Source organism: Salmo salar, chromosome ssa27 (genome assembly GCF_905237065.1).
Source record: "Salmo salar chromosome ssa27, Ssal_v3.1, whole genome shotgun sequence".
NCBI classification, from domain to species: domain Eukaryota; kingdom Metazoa; phylum Chordata; class Actinopteri; order Salmoniformes; family Salmonidae; genus Salmo; species Salmo salar.
The window spans coordinates 18148391-18169985 of record NC_059468.1 but is presented as its reverse complement, the minus strand read 5'-3'; the positions used below and the strand labels follow the sequence as shown (position 1 = coordinate 18169985).

The window sequence follows — 21595 nt, the reverse complement described above, 5'->3', positions numbered from 1 at the left end:
TGAAAGCCATCCTCCATTTGCGAAGGCTGCTTTTTAGTTAGCTTTGCGACAGTATCAAAAAGAAATTTCGGATTGTTCTTATTTTCCTCAATTAAGTTGGAAAAATAGGATGATCGAGCAGCAGTAAGGGCTCTTCGATACTGCACGGTACTGTCTTTCCAAGCTAGTCGGAAGACTTCCAGTTTGGTGTGGCGCCATTTCCGTTCCAATTTTCTGGAAGCTTGCTTCAGAGCTCGTGTATTTTCTGTATACCAGGGAGCTAGTTTCTTATGACAGATGTTTTTAGTTTTTAGGGGTGCAACTGCATCTAGGGTATTGCGCAAGGTTAAATTGAGTTCCTCGGTTAGGTGGTTAACTGATTTTTGTCCTCTGACGTCCTTGGGTAGGCAGAGGCAGTCTGGAAGGGCATCAAGGAATCTTTGGGTTGTCTGAGAATTTATAGCACGACTTTTAATGCTCCTTGGTTGGGGTCTGAGCAGATTATTTGTTGCAATTGCAAACGTAATAAAATGGTGGTCCGATAGTCCAGGATTATGAGGAAAAACATTTAGATCCACAACATTTATTCCATGGGACAAAACTAGGTCCAGAGTATGACTGTGGCAGTGAGTAGGTCCAGAGACATGTTGGACAAAACCCACTGAGTCGATGATGGCTCCGAAAGCCTTTTGGAGTGGGTCTGTGGACTTTTCCATGTGAATGTTAAAGTCACCAAAAATTAGAATATTATCTGCTATGACTACAAGATCCGATAGGAATTCAGGGAACTCAGTGAGGAACACTGCATATGGCCCAGGAGGCCTATAAACAGTAGCTATAAAAAGTGAGTGAGTAGGCTGCATAGATTTCATGACTAGAAGCTCAAAAGACGAAAACGTCATTGTTGTTTTTTTTTTGTAAATTGAAATTTGCTATCGTAAATGTTAGCAACACCTCCGCCTTTGCCGGATGCACGGGGGTATGGTCACTAATGTAACCTGGGGGTGAGGCCTCATTTAACACAGTAAATTCATCAGGCTTAAGCCATGTTTCAGTCAGGCCAATCACATCAAGATTATTATCAGTGATTAGTTCATTGACTATAACTGCCTTGGAAGTGAGGGATCTAACATTAAGTAACCCAATTTTGAGATGTGAGGTATCACAATCTCTTTCAATAATGGCAGGAATGGAGGAGGTCTTTATACTAGTGAGATTGCTAAAGCGAACACCGCCATTTTTAATTTTGCCCAACCTAGATCGAGGCACAGACACGGTCTCAATGGGGGAAGCTGAGCTGACTACACTGACTGTGCTAGTGGCAGACTCCACTAAGCTGGCAGGCTGGCTAACAGCCTGCTGCCTGGCCTGCACCTGAGCCACTTGTGTGGGTTGTAGACTCCGTCTCATGCTACCACTAGAGTGAAAGCACCGCCAGCATTCAAAAGTGACCAAAGCATCAGCCAGGAAGCATAGGAACTGAAAAGTGGTCTTGTGTCACCACCTGCAGAACCACTCCTTTATTGGGGGTGTCTTGCTTATTGCCTATAATTTCCACCTGTTGTCTATTCCATTTGCACAACAGCATGTGAAATGTATTGTCAATCAGTGTTGCTTCCTAAGTGGACAGTTTGATTTCACAGAAGTGTGATTGACTTGGAGTTACATTGTGTTGTGTGGCAAACCTCTTCAAAGTTAGGAGCGTTTGTCACAAATTAAGTGGGAAACTGTCACCAAAGTCAGCCCAGAATGAAAGTTCTTTCGAACATGACAGTACCTGTGTGTTTGTTTCGCTGTCCTGGTCCACCCAGGCCGCAGGTAAGGTCAAGGATAGCAGGGTTCGGTACACAAATCTGGTTCTCGGTAGGTCCAGGTCTAAACGCCAACAGGTAAGTCCAAAACAGTCCAGCTCGTACACGGTAAATCCAGCCAATGTAGATTGTCTCTTTCTCTATGGTTCATAGATCCTTCCCGCCCTCTCTCTCTCTTCCTGGTTTTTCTTGACCTTTTATCTGTGGGTCGGCTCCACCTTCTGAGGGTTCCCCTTGCTTCTGGGAATTGTAGTTTTGGCAGTCGGCCATTTTGTGATCTGTAGTTCTGATCGGGGTGGCCATTTTAGTGATCGGGCAGAGCCCGTTTATTAGTTCTGCCCTCACATATCTGCCATTTATCACTCGACCCCCTTCTTTGCCACAGTTGTTTAAGTGTTCCCTTTATTTTTTTGAGCAGTGTATATAAAAAAAATGATTTAAGGCCAATGTACATTGGTTAACAGTGCCCTTTTTGCATAGACAATTATGCAACCACTTCTGTTCTTCAGCAATGTTGCACATGTTTACATTCGAAATAAGTAATTCATTCAAATTTGTAAAATTTAATGTACATTTTATAAAAACAACGTTTCCTAAATCGTAGACGACTATGTTTGTTACTACGCTGTACCACAGCGCCGATAAAGGACCATATCCATCTGGACCTTTGCCACCTAGGAAATTTGTGTCACTGGACCTTCTCAAATGGTTTAATACCGAGGTAAAGATGGTTTTATATACACACATTCTGAAATGCAACAGACATTCGCCAAAAGCAATTTAAAAATGTAAAAATCAATAACTAATTCACCGTTTGTCACAGAATCATCAAACTACGTATGATTTATTCTATAAACGTCTAGCATACTTTCACAACCTTCTTTTTGAGGAAAAATTCAAATTTTGATTTAATAGAAATACATAAAATCTATAAAATGCCATTGAAAGTGGCAAAAATCATTAACTAATTCACTCTGTCACAGAAACATCAAACTATGTATGATTTATTCTATAAATGTCAAGCATTCTTTTATAACTTGTTTTGAGTAAAAATTCCAGATTTAATTTGATAGTCAGTCTAGAGGGCGTGTGGTCAAAGTTCTAACGAGTCTGTTATACCCTATTAGAAGGGGCCTGGCAGAAAATTCTTCAACTTCAGTCATATTAAATTAGATTACAGGAAAAAAACGACGTGATGAAGGGGTGACCAACAAAGAAGACAGGTGGATGGATCAAGAGGACCAAGACAACCAAGAGGATCAACATGGACAGTGGAGATAAGGAAAACTAACCATAACATAAACTACCATTCAAAAGTTTGGGATCACTTAGAAATGTCTTTTTTTTTTTTTTTAAGAACATCACATTTTTTGTCCATTAAAATAACATCAAATTGATCAGAAATACAGGGTAGACATTGTTAATGTTGTAAATGACTATTGTAGTTGGAAACGGGAAAATATGCAAATTAATATTAATACCAATTAAATGTAGATGTTTTTTGCATTGGATATATTTACCATATCATATGGAGACAAAAATAAACGTTTTACCTTATCATAAGTAGACAAATTGCAATGAAATCCTTCCAATAGAAAAAAAACAACAATTTAGTTACGAATTGAACTTTAATTAAATGAGTTGACTCTTCACATGGAATGATTTCAATGAACAAGAAAGGGAATATTTAATGATCCATCGCATCTCCCAAAAACGTTTTCAACATACATCTGTAAAATGATAGTCTAGAAACTAAAGCTTTGGTTGTCTTCCTCTCAGGCTTCCATGTCTTCTCCCTGGACTTCCTTACATTTACATAATTTAGCAGATGCTCTTATCCAGAGCGACTTACAAATTGGTGCATTCACCTATGATATCCAGCAGAACAACCACTTTACAATAGTGCATCTAAATATTTTAAGGGGGGGGGGGTTAGAAGGATTACTTTATCCTATCCCAGGTATTCCTTGAAGAGGTGGGGTTTCAGGTGTCTCCGGAAGGTGGTGATTGACTCCGCTGTCCTGGCGTCGTGAGGGAGCTTGTTCCACCATTGGGGTGCCAGAGCAGCGAACAGTTTTGACTGGGCTGAGCGGGAACTGTGCTTCCTCAGAGGTAGGGAGGCGAGCAGGCCAGAGGTGGATGAACGCAGTGCCCTTGTTTGGGTGTAGGGACTGATCAGAGCCTGAAGGTACGGAGGTGCCGTTCCCCTCACAGCTCCGTAGGCAAGCACCATGGTCTTGTAGCAGATGCGAGCTTCAACTGGAAGCCAGTGGAGTGTGCGGAGGAGCGGGGTGATGTGAGAGAACTTGGGAAGGTTGAACACCTGACGGGCTGCGGCGTTCTGGATGAGTTGTAGGGGTTTAATGGCGCAGGCAGGGAGCCCCGCCAACAGCGAGTTGCAGTAATCCAGACGGGAGATGACAAGTGCCTGGATTAGGAAGCGCCGCGTCCTGTGTGAGGCAGGGTCATACTCTGCGAATGTTGTAGAGCATGAACCTACAGGATCGCTTCCTACAGGATCGCTTCCCGCTTCCTGTGTGAGGCAACTCCTGTGTGAGGCAACTCCCTTGGAGGGGAGTTGCAGTGAGATTAGTAGAAGAACAGCATCTAGTAAAGATGAGGTCAAGCGTATTGCCTGCCTTGTGAGTAGGGGGGGACGGTGAGGCCAAAAGAGGAGAGGAGTGGAAAGAAGGAGGCAGAGAGAAATGAGTCAAAAAGTAGACGTAGGGAGGTTAAAGTCACCCAGAACTGTGAGGGGTGAGCCATCCATCCATCCAGCTCATTGATGAACTCTCCAAGGGAACCTGGAGGGTGATAAATGATAAGGATGTTAAGCTTGAATGGGCTAGTGACTGTGACAGCATGGAATTCAAAGGAGGAGATAGACAGATGGGTCAGGGGAGAAAGCGAGAATGTCCACTTGGGAGAGATGATTCCAGTGCCACCACCCCGCTGACCGGATGCTCTCGGGGTATGCGAGAACACGTGGTCAGACGAGGAGAGAGCAGTAGGAGTAGCAGTGTTTGTGGTAATCCATGTTTCCGTCAGCGCCAAGAAGGCGAGGGACTGGAGGGTAGCATAGGCTGAGATGAACTCTGCCTTGTTGGCCGCAGACCGGCAGTTCCAGAGGCTGCCAGAGACCTGGAACTCCACGTGGGTCGTGCGCGCTGGAACCACCAGGTTAGAGTGGCAGCGGCCATGTGGTGTGAAGCGTTTGTGTGGCCTGTGCAGAGAGAAGAGAACAGGGATAGACAGACACATAGTTGACAGGCTACAGGAGAGGCTACGCTAATGCAAAGGAGATTGGAATGAAAATGAACTAAACTGGGGAAGCGAGAGAGCCGAGGGCCTCCCTCACTAACCATTTACTGAAACACTCAAATATAACTTCCCAACTTCCACATAGAAATTATAATTGATGTAAACTACAGTGGTTCAATGTTTCCTGGAATAGGCTCAAACTTAGTTTATTCAGCTAGGTAACTTGGTACAGTATTCTTCCGTGAAACCCACCCAGTGCACCGTGTCCTATGACGCCGTAGCTAACTAGCATGCTAGCATACAATAACACACGGTTAGCACCAATACTTTGTTACAACAAACTACCAATGGATCATTCGTGTCCGTGTCTAGTTCCTTTCATAACGCAGAAGTAATTAAATGTTGGCTAGCTAACACAAAGTCAGTCCTGCTAGCTTCCTCAATGTCCACTTCTTAAACATCAGACTCTGAGGCCTCATGTTCACTGTCACTTTCCAACCTTGTTGAGGATGGCTTGTTGTCAGGCTCAAATAGCCTCAAATTTGCCTGGATGGCCACCAATCTTTCAACCCTTGTATTGGTCAGCCTGTTACATGCTTTGGTGTGCGTGTTCCCAAACAAGAACCAGTTGTGCTCTGAGGCGGCTGATGTTGGTGGGATTTGGAGGATGATGGAGGCAACAGGGGAAAGAGCCTCAGATCCACAAAGTCCCTTCCACCAGGTGGCTGATGAGATATGTTGGCACGACTGCCATATTGCATCTCCATTCCAAAGCCCTTGCTTGGAAGTGTACTTCCCCAGACTGCCAAGAACATTGCCCTCATCCAAGCCAAGGTGGCGAGACACGGTAGTGATGACACCATAGGCCTTGTTGATCTCTGCACCAGACAGGATGCTCTTGCCAGCATACTTTGGGTCCAATATGTACGCTGTGGCATGTATGGGCTTCAGGCAGAAGTCTTCACGCTTTTTGATGCATTTCAGAACTGCAGTTTCCTCTGCTTGGAGCAACAGTGAAGTGGGCAGGGCAGTACGGATTTGTTCTCTTACATCTGCAAGCAGAGTCTGAACATCCAACAGGATGGCATTGTCTCCCTCAATCCGTGCAATGGCTACTGCTTTAGGTTTCAGGCTGCTTACCACTCTCTCCCAAAATACATCATCCAGGAGGATACTCTTGAAGGGGCTGTCCATGTTGGCAGACTGTGATATGGCCATTTCTTGGAGACTCCTTCCCCTCCAGGAGACTGTCAAACATGACACCACCCCAACGGGTGTTGCTGGGCAGCTTCAATGTGGTGCTCTTATTCTTCTCACTTTGCTTGGTGAGATAGATTGCTGCTTATACTTGATGACCCTTCACATACCTAACCATTTCCTTGGCTCTCTTGTAAAGTGTATGCATTGTTGTCAGTGCCATGATGTCCTTGAGGAGCAGATTCAATGTATGAGCAGCACAGCCAATGGGTGTGATGTGAGGGGAGGACTCCTCCACTTTAGACCAAGCAGCCTTCATGTTCACAGCATTGTCTGTCTCCAGTGCAAATGCCTTCTGTGGTCCAAGGTCATTGATGACTGCCTTCAGCTCATCTGCAATGTAGGTACCGGTGTGTCTGTTGTCCCTGGTGTCTGTGCTCTTGTAGAATACTGGTTGAGGGGGGAGATGATGTAGTCAATTATTCCTTGTCCACGAACAGTCGACCACCAATCAGAGATGATTGCAATACAGTCTGCTTTCTCTATGATTTGCTTGACCTTCACTTGAACTCTGTTGAACTCTGCATCCAGCAAGTTAGAAGATAAAGCATGTCTGGTTGGAGGGGTGTATGCTGGGCGAAGAACATTCAGAAATCTCTTCCAATACACATTGCCTGTGAGCATCAGAGGTGAACCAGTTGCATACACAGCTCGAGCAAGACATTCATCAGCATTTCTCTGGCTACGTTCCTCCAGCTGTCGCTATCGGTAAGGTGTCTAATTCATCATTTTCACCTCAAATAGAAGTAGAGGGACTTTTGTCAGACGTTGTTTGTTGTGAGGGCTGAGGGAACTTTATGCACTTGGCCAGATGATTCTGCATCTTTGTCGTGTTCTTCACATATGATTTGGCACAGTATTTGCACATGTACACAGCTTTTCCTTCTACATTAGCTGCAGTGAAATGTCTCCATGTACAGATAAATATTTAAGCAGATAGATTAAACAACTCCTTTGTAAGATAAATGTTTTAAAATGAAACATGTATGGAAACAGGTGAATTAACACTCCTCAGTTAGCAGGCTCAAGCAAGCTAAACCCCACATGGTAGCAAAAACTAACTAGCAGAAATTGTTAACAAGTTAGAAATGATTTAAACACACTTTGCTGTAGGCTACTATTTACTAGTTAACAAAACATTGTCATATAAAATATATTCACCCCACCCAGTATTGTAATCAAAACTTACCAGAAATCATGTAGTCCTTGGCTCAGACAGTGTAGTAGTGTGGGCTCAATAGCATCTCATTAGTGTGCAAGATCTTGAGAATCAGCTGCAACTGTGATGGAAGAATGCACTGCGCATGCAAAGGGTTGCAATTCCATTGAATTGGGGATAGTTTAACCAAAATATGCCACAAGACCTAGAATTGCTTTATGTGTATCCCCACAAAAAAGGTTCACTGTTATAAGATAACTTTTTTGATGAATTTAAGCAAAACATAACTTCCCATGGAAAGTTCCATCCCTTTGCAACCCTAGTTATTGCTCTAATGTTCTATTATCATGGCTCTATGTTATTATTCTACTATGAGAGATACATACTATGACAGCAATTCACTGTAATAGGTACACACGTTGTATCTGGCACAAGTGACGATTAACATGATTTGGATTTCAAAGACTGCCATTATTGTAATGTTTGAGATTACAACATTGATGTGTGATACTTTTTTTTATCAACGCATACGTTTTTTGAAAATGTATGCCTTTATTACCATGTGATTTATATTTCCTGAATACTCAACGATGATTAACACCACAGTTGTGCTTCTGTCTGTCACGTCCTGACCAGTAAAGAGGTTATTTGTTATTGTAGTTTGGTCAGGATGTGGCAGGGGGTGTTTGTTTAATGTGTTTCGGGGTTTGTTGGGCAATGTTCTATGTTAGTCTATTTCTATGCTTAGTTTATTGGTTTGACCTTCAATTGGAGGCAGCTGTTTCTCGTTGCCTCTAATTGAAGTTCCTATTTAGTAGGGGTGTTTTTTAATGAGTTTGTGGGTAGTTGTTCCGTAAGTGTAGCTGTATGTCTCACAGGACAGTTTTCTTGTCGTTGTTTTGTTTAAGTGTTTGTTTTGGTTTTTCATCTTAATAAAGAAGATTAGTATTTATATTCCCGCTGCGCCTTGGTCCCATCTTTACGACGAGCGTGACACTGTCAGGGTTGTGGTCAAATGTATGTCATTTAAAGTCAATATAACAATTGAACAAAATCCAATTCAATTTGAAAATGTTCCTAATTGCAAAAGCATGTAACAGAATTTGGGTATTCCAGAACTGTAATTTACATGTAAATAAACATAACCCTTTTTTTATCTTTTTAATACTGCAGATAGAATGCTCTGTGTGCCAGAGATGGTACCATTTAGCTTTTCTGGGGATGACAAAGAAGGACTTCACCAAAGCCAAAATAGAAAATGATTGGAAGGGGCCTCTTTGCTGTTAAATTAGAGAAGTATAAATAAATGACTGGTGTGCCTTGTAACTACTTTAAAATGTGGAACTGTTGCACAAAAATGTGAACATTGTATGTCAAATCAATGTAAGATTGTAAACATTGTACAATTTATGTAACCATTGTCCAACTTCATATAGAACAAATTACACTTGAAATTAATTTCTTTAAAGTTACTGCAAATAAATGCATATTTTCACTTTTTCTGAGACAATCACTCAATTACTGCAATCTTTAAATGCAATACTTGAGATTTTATGTATTTGTATCAAATCAAAACTGGAATTTCTACTCAACGCAAAGGTTGTAAAAGTATAGACATTTATAGAATAAATCATACCTAGTTTGATGATTGTCATAATCAGTGAATTAGTTACTGATTTGTACCGCTTTAAAATGGCATTTTATAGATTATGTATTTCTATTAAATCAAAACTGGATTTTTTTCCTCAAAACACAGGATGTAAAAGTATGCTAGACATTTATAGAATAAATCATATGTAGCTTGATGATTCTGTGACAAACGATGAATTAGTTATTGATTTATACCACTTTAAATGGCATTTTATTGATTTGATGTATTTCTATCAAGTCAAAACTGGAATTTCTACGCAAAACAAAATGCTAGACGTTTATAGAATCAATCATATCTAGCTTGATGATTCTGTGACAAACGTGAATTAGTTATTGATTTTTACATTTTTAAATGTCTTTTGGCCAATGTCTGCTGAATGTCGGTTGAATGTCTGATAAATGTCTGTATATACAACAAACTTTACCTCGGTAATAGTGGAGTGCCCCTGGACTACAGTTTAATGAAGGGAGCGTAATCATTAGTCCAAACAGTTGCAAAACTGAACGTTTTCCCACTAAAACGTCAGTTTCTATTGGACCAATTCTGGTAGGTCCCTCAGTTTCGTTTTATTTGCTTCATTTTAGGAAAAAAGTTAAGAATCCGCATAAGGAATTCGCCCCAAATCGACGCTAACCAGCAAAAATTGCAGTGCACCATTTGCCCAGTAGATGGCAGCCAATTCACATCTAAAAACGGTGACATAGCGATGCCCTACATTCACACAGTAGTCTCAATACCTGGCCACTGGTCTCTAGGGTTTAAGGATGGCACAGTACATGGCCAAATAATTAATTACAGGACAAACTTACTGTTAGGTGAAAGCCAAAATAGAAAATGATTGGAAGGGCCCTCTTTGCTGTTTGGCTTTGCTTGGCATTGTCTGAATTGCCCACAAAACAGATGCGGTATGGTTTTGTTTCCCATGCACTTCCTACAACAGTTTATCTGCGAGACAAGGTAGACCAACCATACATTCAACCCATAGGAGAGAGAGGACATCATACGCACTCCAATGTATGCCCTACTTTCACTAATCTTAATGGCTGGCCCTGGTCAAGGGTTCAAGGATGACACAGAACAATCTTACTGTTGGTGAATGGTTCATTATAAAGATTTGGCTGAATGCAGTCATTTAAGTGACACAATTCCCAAATGTACGAGTTTCAATTAATGTGAAAGACAGAAAATGCCTAAAATAGACAAATTCATTAAACATTTAAATTGATTCAACTACAATGGTTGAGTGTTACCAAGAAGACAAATGTAGATTAGTAACAAGTAACACAAAGCATCTGAAGTGCTTACTGAAAATAAGATTTATAAAGCTTTTCTAACACCCAAAGATACTTTGTGATATCTTACCTCAACCCCTGGGTTCCCATACTAAAGCTCAGGCGTAGGTAGTGTTGGGGCTTTCTGCTTGGCAGGTGCAGTGTGGTTTGGCTTGCTGACACTTGAAGAGCTGGGTTTGGAGTGGCTAGGGGAGGAGGCACTACTTAGTCTTGGAGGCGACGGACACAAGCTCCACCGTAGTATTCTGAGATGTTGTGGATGGTGGCCAGGGCGAAGCGTTGAGGGGTGGTGGAGGTGTATTACGTTCTCCCCTCGGGTGTAGCTCGTCTGAGGAGGAGACGTAAATGCCTGGGCCTAAACACACCAGGTAAACCAGATGAAAGGGGAAGAAATGTGGGGTGTAATGAGCAAAAATAACCAGACCACAACCAGAACTCAATGTTAGCCCTCAGGGGGTGTTTAGTAAAGTAATTAAAGAAACAATATAAAAACACCCATAAAGAATCAGTAAGAAAACAAAAAAACAACCACAACCAGGGTTCGGGGTCCAAGTAATGAAAATAAACAAAAGGTCCCTCCTCTTCTACACACCTAATCCTTCCTAACACACTCTAAACACTAACCCAGTGTCCTACCTGGTTCCAAGAAAATACAAGGGTGACACCCGCCCGGCTAACCTAGTGTATAAAACAATGGGTTATCTACGTGGGAATGTACACCCATGGGCAGATCTACCTTTTCCCTTCTCCAGGACCTAGGTAGGGGGGAGTACATCAAGAGGACAGGCTGAAACACACACAAAGATAAATTAAAACAAATCATCAAATAATGAAACAAAACAAGTGTCCTCTCTCTCTCTTCTCTTCTCACACGGCAAACAGATATCCTCTCTTCAATCAGCTACAGCCACACCCATCATCGTTAGCCGCAACTCGGTACTCCTGTAATGCCTCGGACACAAACACACTAACATGGGAAAATGGGGAGCAAAAAAAACGTAACACGTAACAAGGTACCACTGCTACTCCCACTCTGTGTAAGGTCATAGCTTCTAGAGGAGAGGCGTTGGGTAGGGCCCCTGGCAGACCTAGGGTTGGACATCACTGCATTGGGAGTATAGCTGGGCTGATATCAACACAGGCCAAGCTTGGGGCAGGTTTAGAGCCACTTGACTTCTGGAAGGTGGCAGGGGCTTTCTGTATTTAGGTTGAAACACTGGCAGCCTGGGCAAACCTGAAGAGGCTGGAGACTGGCAGTATAGCTGGGCTGGTAGCTCCCCCTCTGAGCAGACAGTTTTTTGTGCAGGTGTAGCACTGCTTGGCTTCTGGCAAGGACATTCTGTCTGTAGGTTGATCCACTTCCACCCTGGTTAGAGGTAAACAGGCTTTGGCGTTGACCCAAGGGAGAGCCAGGCTTGTAGGCTCCATAGGAGTTTCCACTACGTGTAGAGCTTGGGCTAAAGAGACTGGATACATGCTGGAAGTGGGGATGCCGCTTTTTTCAAATACTTTCAGCGTTTGCTTGATCCTGTCTGGAATGCCAGATGGGCAGGATACAGGTTTGTACTTCTGGGAATATTTGATGGTTCCACTGAGCCAGGCACACTCAACCAAGCACAGCTGAAGTCATGGAATGATTTGTAATACTATCTGAACCCAGGCTGGTTAGCAGTGCCATGTGTCTGATAAGACGTGAGGGTGAAAGTGGGACATTGTGACAGATATCCTCATCATGGATAGGGGGCCTGATGGCACACACTGGCTCCTCCTGCTCACATGCTTCCAGCAGGGGACAGTAATGATCCCCATCAATCTGATTGACACCTGCCAGACTGGTGGGGGAGAGCTAGAGAGAAGTGTCCTACGTGGCTCCATATGGAGCATACCTGGTGATGTTTGATTCAGATTGGTCAAGCAGGCACAAACAAGGTTTGCAAGGTGAAATTCCATGTGCGACAAGCCAACAGGGCCCCGAGTAAAAAAAAAAACACATACAAATACTCCAATGACAATGCTGCTATTCCTGCTGTCCCAGTAGTTTCCTTTCTGACAGTCATATTCTTAATGTATATTTGTCATGCTAACATAAGATATGAGGCAAGATGAACAGCTCATTTTGAAACATGGAGTTGAGCTCAGTAACAGGAATGTTTGGCCTGATCACCAACAAGACTGCCTATAGCGTGGTCAGTGAACTGGCAGAGTGGTGCCAGAACAACCTCCCTCAATGTGAGCAAGACTAAGGAGCTGATTGTGGACTACAGGAAAAAGTGTGCCGAACAGGCCCCCATTAACATCGATGGACCTGTAGTGGAGCGGGTCGAGAGTTGAGTTCCTTGGTGTCCAATCAAGTCTCATGGTCCAAACATACCCAGAGAGTCACGAAGAGGGCACAAAAACATTTCCCCCCCCTCAGGAGACTGACAAGATTTGGTATGGGTCCCCAGAAGGTTCTACAGCTGCACCCTGATCGGTTGCGGTTTAAGTGCCAGGCCTAGGAACAAAAAGCTCAATGGCGCCCCAAGCCTGCTGAACATTTAAAAAAATAAATAAACTGCACTGTTGGTTAAGGACCTGCAAGTAAACATTTCATGGTAAAGTCGACACGCAGCGCATGTGACAAATAGTTTGTCGTCATTTTCTGGATGATCAGACAATGGAAATCTTATTTTTTGGGGGAGGGGTGTTATTGAAGTACTTCACAATCAGAACTTTCAGGAGGGTTTTAGTGAGATAGAAAGCGAGTGCATTAGAGCCACCATTAATATTAATGGCATCAAGCACAAAACTCTGCTTCAGGCTCATTGACTGCAGAGGTCCAGTGATCCTGTCAAATGCCAGAGAACTTCTACTGGAACAATCAACCTGATTACCACACTGACATTCCTTTGAAGGCATTCAAAACATTTGTCTGCAAACACTAAAGAAAAACAAGACTAAAATGTTTAAGTCAATTTTATTTAAAACAATTGAAGGAGAGAAGTCCTGACAACACTTCCAGGTCACAGCACCTAGAAGACAAGATTAGTAACAAGCATACATGAAAGCAAAGACAGGTCCCAAGGCGGCATATATACAGGTAGCCAAATTCCGATCTTTTGCCTAAGAGCCAATCAGCAAAAAGATCAATAAACTGCCTGTGTAAACCTACACAGCCCAAGTGGCATAACAATACAGAGAAACTGAAATCTCACCTCAACTGGTGGCTACAGATCCCACTTCGTCATGTTCTGGACTCCCCTAAAGCTCTGGACTCAGACATAGGTAGTGTTGGGGCCTTTCTGCTTGGCAGATAGTGTGGTTTGGCTGTGGCTTGCCGACACTTGAAGAGCTGGGTTGAGTTGCTAGGGGAGGCACTACACCTACCGAGTAGGGTCTTTGAGCCAGTAGATTGGAGATCCGCCGTACAATTCTGGGATGCTGGTCTGGGCAAAGCGTTGAGGGGTGGATGAGATGGCACTGCTGGTCCTGCTCAGGGTAGGGCCATAGCTACTAGACAAGAGGATCTGGGTGGGACTTCTGGGAGAGCTAGTGTTGGACTTCACTTCATTAGCTGGGCTGATAGTGTTGTCAAGTGGCTCTAAACCTGCCCCCAGTCTTCTGGGCTGTGGCAGGAGCATTCTGGATGAATGTTGAACTGAAGAGGCTGGAGACTGGCCCACTACTGGCAGCATAGCTGGGCTGGTAGCTCCCCCAATGAGCAGACATTTGGCCATACTTCCTTTGGGCACGTTTAGCAAGGAGATTCTGGCTGTATGTTGAACCCCTTCCACCCTGGTTAGAGGTAAACAGGCTTTGGCTTGGTGTTGCACCAGGGTCAGAGCCAGGCTTGAAGGCTCCATAAGAGTTTCCACAAGCTGTAGAGCTAGGGGCGAAAAAGACTGGAGCGAGAGGCCAGGCTGGAAGTGGGCATGCCGCGACTTGCTCCATCTAGTCTCTGGCCAGATGTTTGGGCATATTGATTGGAAGTTGAAACACTTCTACTGGCAGAGCTGCTCTGGTATTGCATAACATCTTGGGAGAAGCTAGGCTTGTAGCTTTTTGCTGCACTCCCACCTTGAGTAGAACCAAAACTCAGAGGACCTGGTCTAAATGAAGAACCACTTGAGGGAACTTGACGGTCAGGAGTGGAAATTGACTGGGCAGAGATTTCTATTGGTCCCTTGGAAGCCAGGGTAGAGAAGCTGCTCCCTTGCTCCAGGTCCTGGACATAGCGGGTGAGGGTAGCAGCTTGACCATAGAGGCTGGGGGCTCCTCTACTCTGAGTCTGGACAAGGCCTTGGTTGGGTTGTCTGGAGGTGGAGAACTTCAATCCACTCTGGGTAGAGCCATAGTTTGGAGTAGATGGTTTCAGGTTAGAGGCAGGTCTACTGTGGACATTAAACATACCATATGGATTCTGGACTAAACCAGAGCTGCTGGAGTGAGGCTGTACTGGATGAAGAGTGTAGGGCTGAATTCTCTTTGCCTCCCAACTTGAAACTGGCCTTACTGCACTGGGGTCAGAGACACTTTGACTATAGGTTCTGCTGGCCTTGGTTTGATGCATGTTGTGGATGGCAGAGGCGCCACTGGCTATAGAACCAGAGAGGCTAATGTCAGTATTCTTGGCACGGGTCCTCTTACCCTTTGTCTGGGCAGAGGTAAAGCTGCTGGGGATAGAGCCACGAGAGGCTGGTCTGAATTGATCCTGGGGATAGCTGCCACCTGTTTGCCTCTGCGCAACTTCCATTCTGGAAAAGCCAGAAAACCCATAGCCTCTTATTCTCTGGGCATCTAAACAGAACAAAGGGAAGTTATAGATTCAGTGACAAACTTGAAGGTTGGTCTGACAAAAGTGACCATGTTGGTGTTCATGCCTTACCACGTGGAGCCCATGTAAAACTTGAGTGTTCTGCAAACAATGAGCAAAGGAACACAATCCTGTCAAGAAAAGACATGGCCATTACACATCAACATTGCAAATATAAGCAGCAACCTTGCAGTAGACCTGAAACACACTGTTCAAAGAATCTTACCCCAAATTAATTCCAAAAGCCATATCAAAGCCTTAAACCACCAACAGCCCAGACAAAGCAATACTCCACAATTAGTGGCTCAATGCCTTACTGCCTTGTTTAGTTGACATACGAGCTTGGTGTGTATTTATTGCCTGAACCTGCAGTTGCCATCCAATCACTGGCTTATTGATTGAGCATTCTCAGCTGTATGTCTTTGTGGAGGGACAGATTTTAAAACAACCAAGGTGAGGAGAGAGGACGCGAAGAGTTAAGGAAAGACTTTTGAAATTCACACAAAGAGGGCTAACGGTATGACATCACAACGACATGCAGCTGAACATGATCAATCAATCAAACAGTGATGACGACTGGCTGTTCAGGCTAGAAATATACACTCAGCTGATATATCAACAACTCAAGGCAGTAAGGCTGCGTTTACACAGGCAGCACAATTCTGATCTTGTTTTCACTAATTAGACTTTTGACAAATCAGATCTGCTCTGAAAAAGAGCTGATTTGAAAAGATCTGATTTGATTGGTCAAAAGACAAATTAGTAGAAAAAAGATCTGAATTGGTCTTCCTGTGTAAACACAGGCTAAGTTAGCGAGCTGGCAGCTATTGCGTTGTCTAGTGTGTGGGTTCTGTAGTACTTCATTTAAACATAGCTTTTGGAATACATTTTGGTTACAATGTTTGGGAAAAAAGTTTTTCATACCTACTGAAAAGTTGCTGCTTGTGAAATATGTTGTGTAATTTCTCTCTTGGCTTTTACGTGATTTAACTTGTACAATTTATTCTCTTGACAGGATTTGTTTGTTTTGTTCATTGTTTGCAGCTTGTGTAAGCTATGTGTGTCAAATCAAATCAAAATTCAAATCAAATTTTATTGGTCACATACACATGGTTAGGAGATGTTAATGCGAGCGTAGCGAAATGCTTGTGCTTCTAGTTCCGACTATGCAGTAAAATCTAACAAGTAATCTAACAAATTCAATTACCTTATACAAAAACAACTACCTTATACACACAAATGTAAAGGGATGAATAAGAATATGTACATATAAAAATATGGATGAGCGATGGCGTGCGGCATAGGCAAGATGCAGTAGATGGTGTAGAATACAGTATATACATATGAGATGAGTAATGTAGGATATGTAAACATTATTAAAGCGGCGTTATTTAAAGTGACTAGTGATACCTTTATTAAGTCAGTTTATTTAAGTGGCCAGAGATTTGAGTCTGTATGTTGGCGGCAGCCTCTCTATGTTAGTGGTGGCTGTTTAACAGTCTGATGGCCTTGAGATTGAAGCTGTTTTTCAGCCTCTCGGTCCCAGCTTTATTGCACCTGTACTGACCTCGCCTTCTGGATGATAGCGGGGTGAACAGGCAGTGGCTCGGGTGGTTGTTGTCCTTGATGATCTTTTTGGCCTTCCTGTGACATCGGGTGCCGTAGGTGTCCTGGAGGGCAGGTAGTTTGCCCCCGGTAATGCGTTGTGCAGACCGCACTACCCTCTGGAGAGCCTTGAGGTTGAGGGCGGTGCAATTGCCGTACCAGGCGGTGATACAGCCCGACAGGATGCTCTCGATTGTGCATCTGTAAATGTTTGTGAGTGTTTTAGATGACAAGCCAAATTTTTCAGCCTCCTGAGTTTGAAGAGGCGCTGTTGCACCTTCATCACCACACTGTCTGTGTAGGTGGACCATTTCAGTTTGTCCGTGATGTGTACGCCGAGGAACTTAAAACGTTCCACCTTCTCCACTACTGTCCCGTCGATGTGGATGGGGGGGTGCTCCCTCTGCTGTTTTCTGAAGTCCACGGTCATCTTCTTTGTTTTGACGTTGAGTGAGAGGTTATTTTCCTGACACCACACTCCGAGGGCCCTCACCTTCTCCCTGTAGGCTGTCTCGGCGTTGTTGGTAACCAGGCCTACCACTGTAGTGTCGTCTGCAAACTTGATGATTGAGTTGGAAGTGTGCATGGCCACGCAGTCATGGGTGAACAGGGAGTACAGGAGAGGGCTGAGAACGCACCCTTCTGGGGCCCCAGTGTTGAGGATCAGCGGGGTGGAGATGTTGTTTCCTACCTTCACCACCTGGGGACGGCCCGTCAGAAAGTCCAGGACACAGTTGCACAGGGTGCGGTCAAGACCCAGTGTCTCGAGCTAGATGACGAGTTTGGAGGGTACTATGGTTTAAATGCTGAGCTGTAGTCAATGAACAACATACTTACATAGGTATTCCTCTTGTCCAGATGGGATAGGGCAGTGTGCAGTGTAATGGCGATTGCATCGTCAGTGGACCTATTGGGGCGGTAAGCAAATTGGAGTGGGTCTAAGGTATCATGTAGGGTGGAGGTGATATGATCCTTGACTAGTCTCTCAAAGCACTTCGTGATGACAGAAGTGAGTGCTTCGGGGCGATAGTCATTTCATTCAGTTACCTTAGCTCTTGGGAACAGGAACAATGGTGGCCATCTTGAAGGATGTGAGGACAACAGACTGGAATAGGGATTGGTTGAATATGTCCGTAAACACACTGCCAGCTGGTTTGCGCATGCTCTGAGGACGCAGCTAGGGATGCCGCCTGGGCCGGCAGCCTTGCGAGGGTTAACATGTTTAAATTGTCTGGGAGCAAGACGTTGGTGTCCGCGACGGGGCTGGTTTTCTTTTTGTAATCCGTGATTGACTGTAGACCCTGCCACATACGTCTCGCGTTTGAGCCATTGAATTGCAACTCTACTTTGTCTCTATACTGACGCTTTGCTTGTTTGATAGCCTTGCGGAGGGAATACCTGCACTGTTTGTATTCGGTCGTGTTTCCGGTCGCCTTGCCATGATTAAAAGCAGTGATTCGCGCTTTTAGTTTCGCTCGTATGCAGCCGTCAAGCCACGGTTTCTGGTTAGGGAAGGTTTTAATGGTCACAGAGGGTATGACATCTCCAATTCACTTGCTAATAAACTCGCTCACCGAGTCAGCGTATACATCAATGTTATTGTCTAAGGCTATCCAGAACATATCCCAATCCACGTGATCGAAGCAATCTTGAAGCGTGGAATCCGATTGGTCAGACCAGCGTTGAATTGACCTGAGTACAGGCGTTTCCTGTTTTATTTTCTGTCTATAGGCTGGGAGCAACAAAATGGAGTCATGGTCAAATATGGTCAGAAAAGGATATGAGTTCCTGCATGTTGTTGTGGTTACACCATGAGTCGTTAATCATAAGGCATACCAGAGGAGCTATGCCTGTCACGTCCTGACCAGTATAAGGGGTTATTTGTTATTTTAATTTGGTCAGGACGTGGCAGGAGTGTGTTTGTTTTGTGTTGTTGGGGTTTTTGGGTTGTCTTCTATGTTTTGTATTTCTATGTTCTATTTTCTAGTCTTTCTATTTCTATGTTCGGTTTATTGTTTTGACCTACAATTGGAGGCAGCTGTTCCTCATTGCCTCTAATTGAAGGTCCTATTTAGTAGGGGTGTTTTTCATGGGGTTTTGTGGGTAGTTGTTCTTTGTATAGCCTAGTAGCCTTACAGGATTGTTTCGTCGTTGTTTTGTATACGTGTTTATTTTTGTTTTCCTTCTTCAATAAAAAGAAGATGAGTATACATATTCCCGCTGCATTTTGGTCCAATCCCTACGACACCCGTGACAGAACTACCCACCACCAATGGACCAAGCAGCGGAGGAAGGAGCAGCAGCAGAGCTTTAAGGAGTTTTGGACTAGGGAGCAGATACTAGTGGGAGAAGGACCATGGAGGAAGGCTGGAGAGGACAGAGAACGCTATGCTGGGACACGGCTAGCAAGGAAGCCCAAGAGGCACCCCAATAAAAAAAATTTGGGGGGGCACACGGGTTGTTTGGCTGGGCCAAGGGTGAGCCCTAAGCCAACTCCCCGTGCTTATTATTGGGAGCGTGTGGAGTGGAGAGCGCCGGTGTATGCGGAAGTGTGCACGATCTCGCCCATGCGCACGCACAGTCCGACGCGAGCAATCCCAGCCCCTCGCAAGTGCCGTGCTAGAGTGGGCATCCAGCCTGGAACGAGGATGCCTGCGCAGCACATCTGGCCACCAGTGCGCCTCCTAGGCCCAGGCTACCCTACGCCTGCTCTACGCATGGCAGCCATCAGGCCTCTGCACAGCCCAGATCGCCCTGTGCTAGCACTCCGCTCGTGCAGGGCTACTATTATCATCCAGCCAGGACGGGTTGTGCAGGAGGTGCACTCCAGACCTCCAGTGCCTACTCATGGCCCGGTGTATTTAGTAGGGGTGTTTTTCATGGGGTTTTTGTGGGTAGTTGTTCTTTGTATAGCCTAGTAGCCTTACAGGACTGTTTCATCGTTGTTTTGTATACGTGTTTATTTTTGTTTTCCTTCTACAATAAAAAAGAAGATGAGTATACATATTCCCGCTGCGTTTTGGTCCAATCCCTACGACACCCGTGACAATGCCTCTTCCAGTAGAAGTGGTTCAACCTCCAGTCAATACTCCCAAACCTCTGGCCAGAGAATAGATGGAGCATTCACCTCAAGTAGCGGCATCCCCACTTCCAGCATGTATCCAGTCTCTTTAGCCCAAGCTCTACACGTAGTGGAAACTCCTATGGAGCCTACAAGCCTGGCTCTCTCTTGGGTCAACGCCAAACCCTGTTTACCTCTAACCAGGGTGGAAGTGGTTCAACCTATAGACAGAATGTCCTTGCCAGAAGCCAAGCAGTGCTACACCTGCACAAAAAACGGTCTGCTCAGAGGGGGAGCTACCAACCCAGCTATACTGCCAGTCTCCAGCCTCTTCCATTTTGTCCAGGCTGCCATTGTTTCAACCTAAATACAGAAAGCCCCTGCCCCTGTCCAGAAGTCAAGTGGCTCTAAAACTGCCCCCAAGCTTGGCCTGTGCTGCTATCAGCCCAGCTATACTCCCAATGCAGTGAAGTCCAACCCTAGGTCTGCCAGAGGCCCTACCCAAACCCTCTCCTCTAGAAGCTATTACCTAGGGTTAGAGGCAGAGAATCCCAGTGGAGAGAGGGGAACCGGCCAGGCAGAGACAGCAAGGGCGGTTCGTTGCTCCAGCCTTTCCATTCACCTTCACACCCCTGGGCCAGACTACACTTAATCATAGGACCTATTGAAGAGATGAGTCTTCAGTAAAGACTTAAAGGTTGAGACTGAGTCTGTGTCTCTCACATGGGTAGGCAGACCATTCCATAAAAATGGAGCTCTATAGAAGAAAGCCCTGCCTCCAGCTGTTTGCTTAGAAATTCTAGGGACAATTACGAGGCCCGCATCTTGTGACCGTAGCGTATGTGTAGGTATGTACGGCAGGACCAAATCGGAAAGATAGGTAGGAGCAAGCCCATGTAATGCTTTGTAGGTTAGCATGAAAACCTTGAAATCAGCCCTTGCCTTAACAGGAAGCCAATGTAGGGAGGCTAGCACTGGAGTAATATGATAAAATTTTTTGGTTCTAGTCAGGATTCTAGCAGCCGTATTTAGCACTAACTGCAGTTTATTTAGTGCTTTATCGGGTAGCCGGAAAGTAGAGCATTGCAGTAGTCCAACCTAGAAGTAACAAAAGCATGGATACATTTTTCTGCATCATTTTTGGACAGAATGTTTCTGATCTTTGCAATGTTACGTAGATGGAAAAAGGTTGTCCTGAAACAGTCTTGATATGTTCTCAAAAGAGAGATCAGGGTCCAGAGGAACGCCGAGGTCCTTCACAGTTTTATTTGAGACGACTGCACAACCATCCAGATTAATTGTCAGATACAACAGAAGATCTCTTTGTTTCTTGGGACCTAGAACAAGCATCTCTGTTTTGTCCGAGTTTAAAAGTAGAACGTTTGCAGCCATCCACTTCCTTATGTCTGAAACACAGGCTTCTAGCAAGGGCAATTTTGGGGCTTCACCATGTTTCATTGAAATGTACAGCTGTGTGTCATCCGCATAGCAGTGAAATCTAACATTATGTTTTCAAATGACATCCCCAAGAGGTAAAATATGTAGTGAAAACAATAGTGGTCCTAAAACGGAACCTTGAGGAACACCAACATTTACAGTTGATTTGTCAGAGGACAAACCATTCACAGAGACAAACTGATATCTTTCCTACAGATAAGATCTAAACCAGGCCAGAACTTCTCCATGTAGAACAATTTGGGTTTCCAATCTCTCCAAAAGAATGTGGT

General features: G+C 44.4%; 1 protein-coding gene across 2 annotated transcripts; it reads right to left on the bottom strand.

Annotated features, from left to right (window-relative positions):
• Positions 1 to 14267: 14267 nt before the first annotated feature.
• LOC106595907 (mediator of RNA polymerase II transcription subunit 1-like) lies at positions 14268 to 15527 on the bottom strand. 2 transcript variants are annotated; one of them, XR_006762449.1, is made up of 4 exons: positions 15429 to 15527; positions 15275 to 15333; positions 15037 to 15186; positions 14329 to 14728 (listed from the first exon to the last, which is right to left on the bottom strand). XR_006762449.1 is itself a non-coding variant. In XM_045709701.1 (3 exons), the coding sequence occupies exons 1-3, from the start codon at positions 15449 to 15451 to the stop codon at positions 14276 to 14278; spliced, it is 993 nt and encodes a 330-aa protein (XP_045565657.1). In that variant the 5' UTR covers positions 15452 to 15527; the 3' UTR covers positions 14268 to 14275. The 2 variants fall into 2 exon arrangements, 1 of the variants encoding a protein (XP_045565657.1); XM_045709701.1 differs by having other exon boundaries at positions 14268 to 15186.
• Positions 15528 to 21595: the final 6068 nt, after the last annotated feature.

Bases quoted from the DNA above. Each gene is read 5' to 3' on its own strand.
- LOC106595907 (XM_045709701.1), bottom strand. From the start codon at position 15,451: ATGGCTTTTGGAATTAATTTGGG. The intron at 15,334-15,428 runs GTAAGATTCTTT...TTTTCTTGACAG, and splicing joins GCTTTTGGAATTAATTTGGG to GATTGTGTTCCTTTGCTCAT. The intron at 15,187-15,274 runs GTAAGGCATGAA...TGTTCTGTTTAG, and splicing joins TTTTACATGGGCTCCACGTG to ATGCCCAGAGAATAAGAGGC.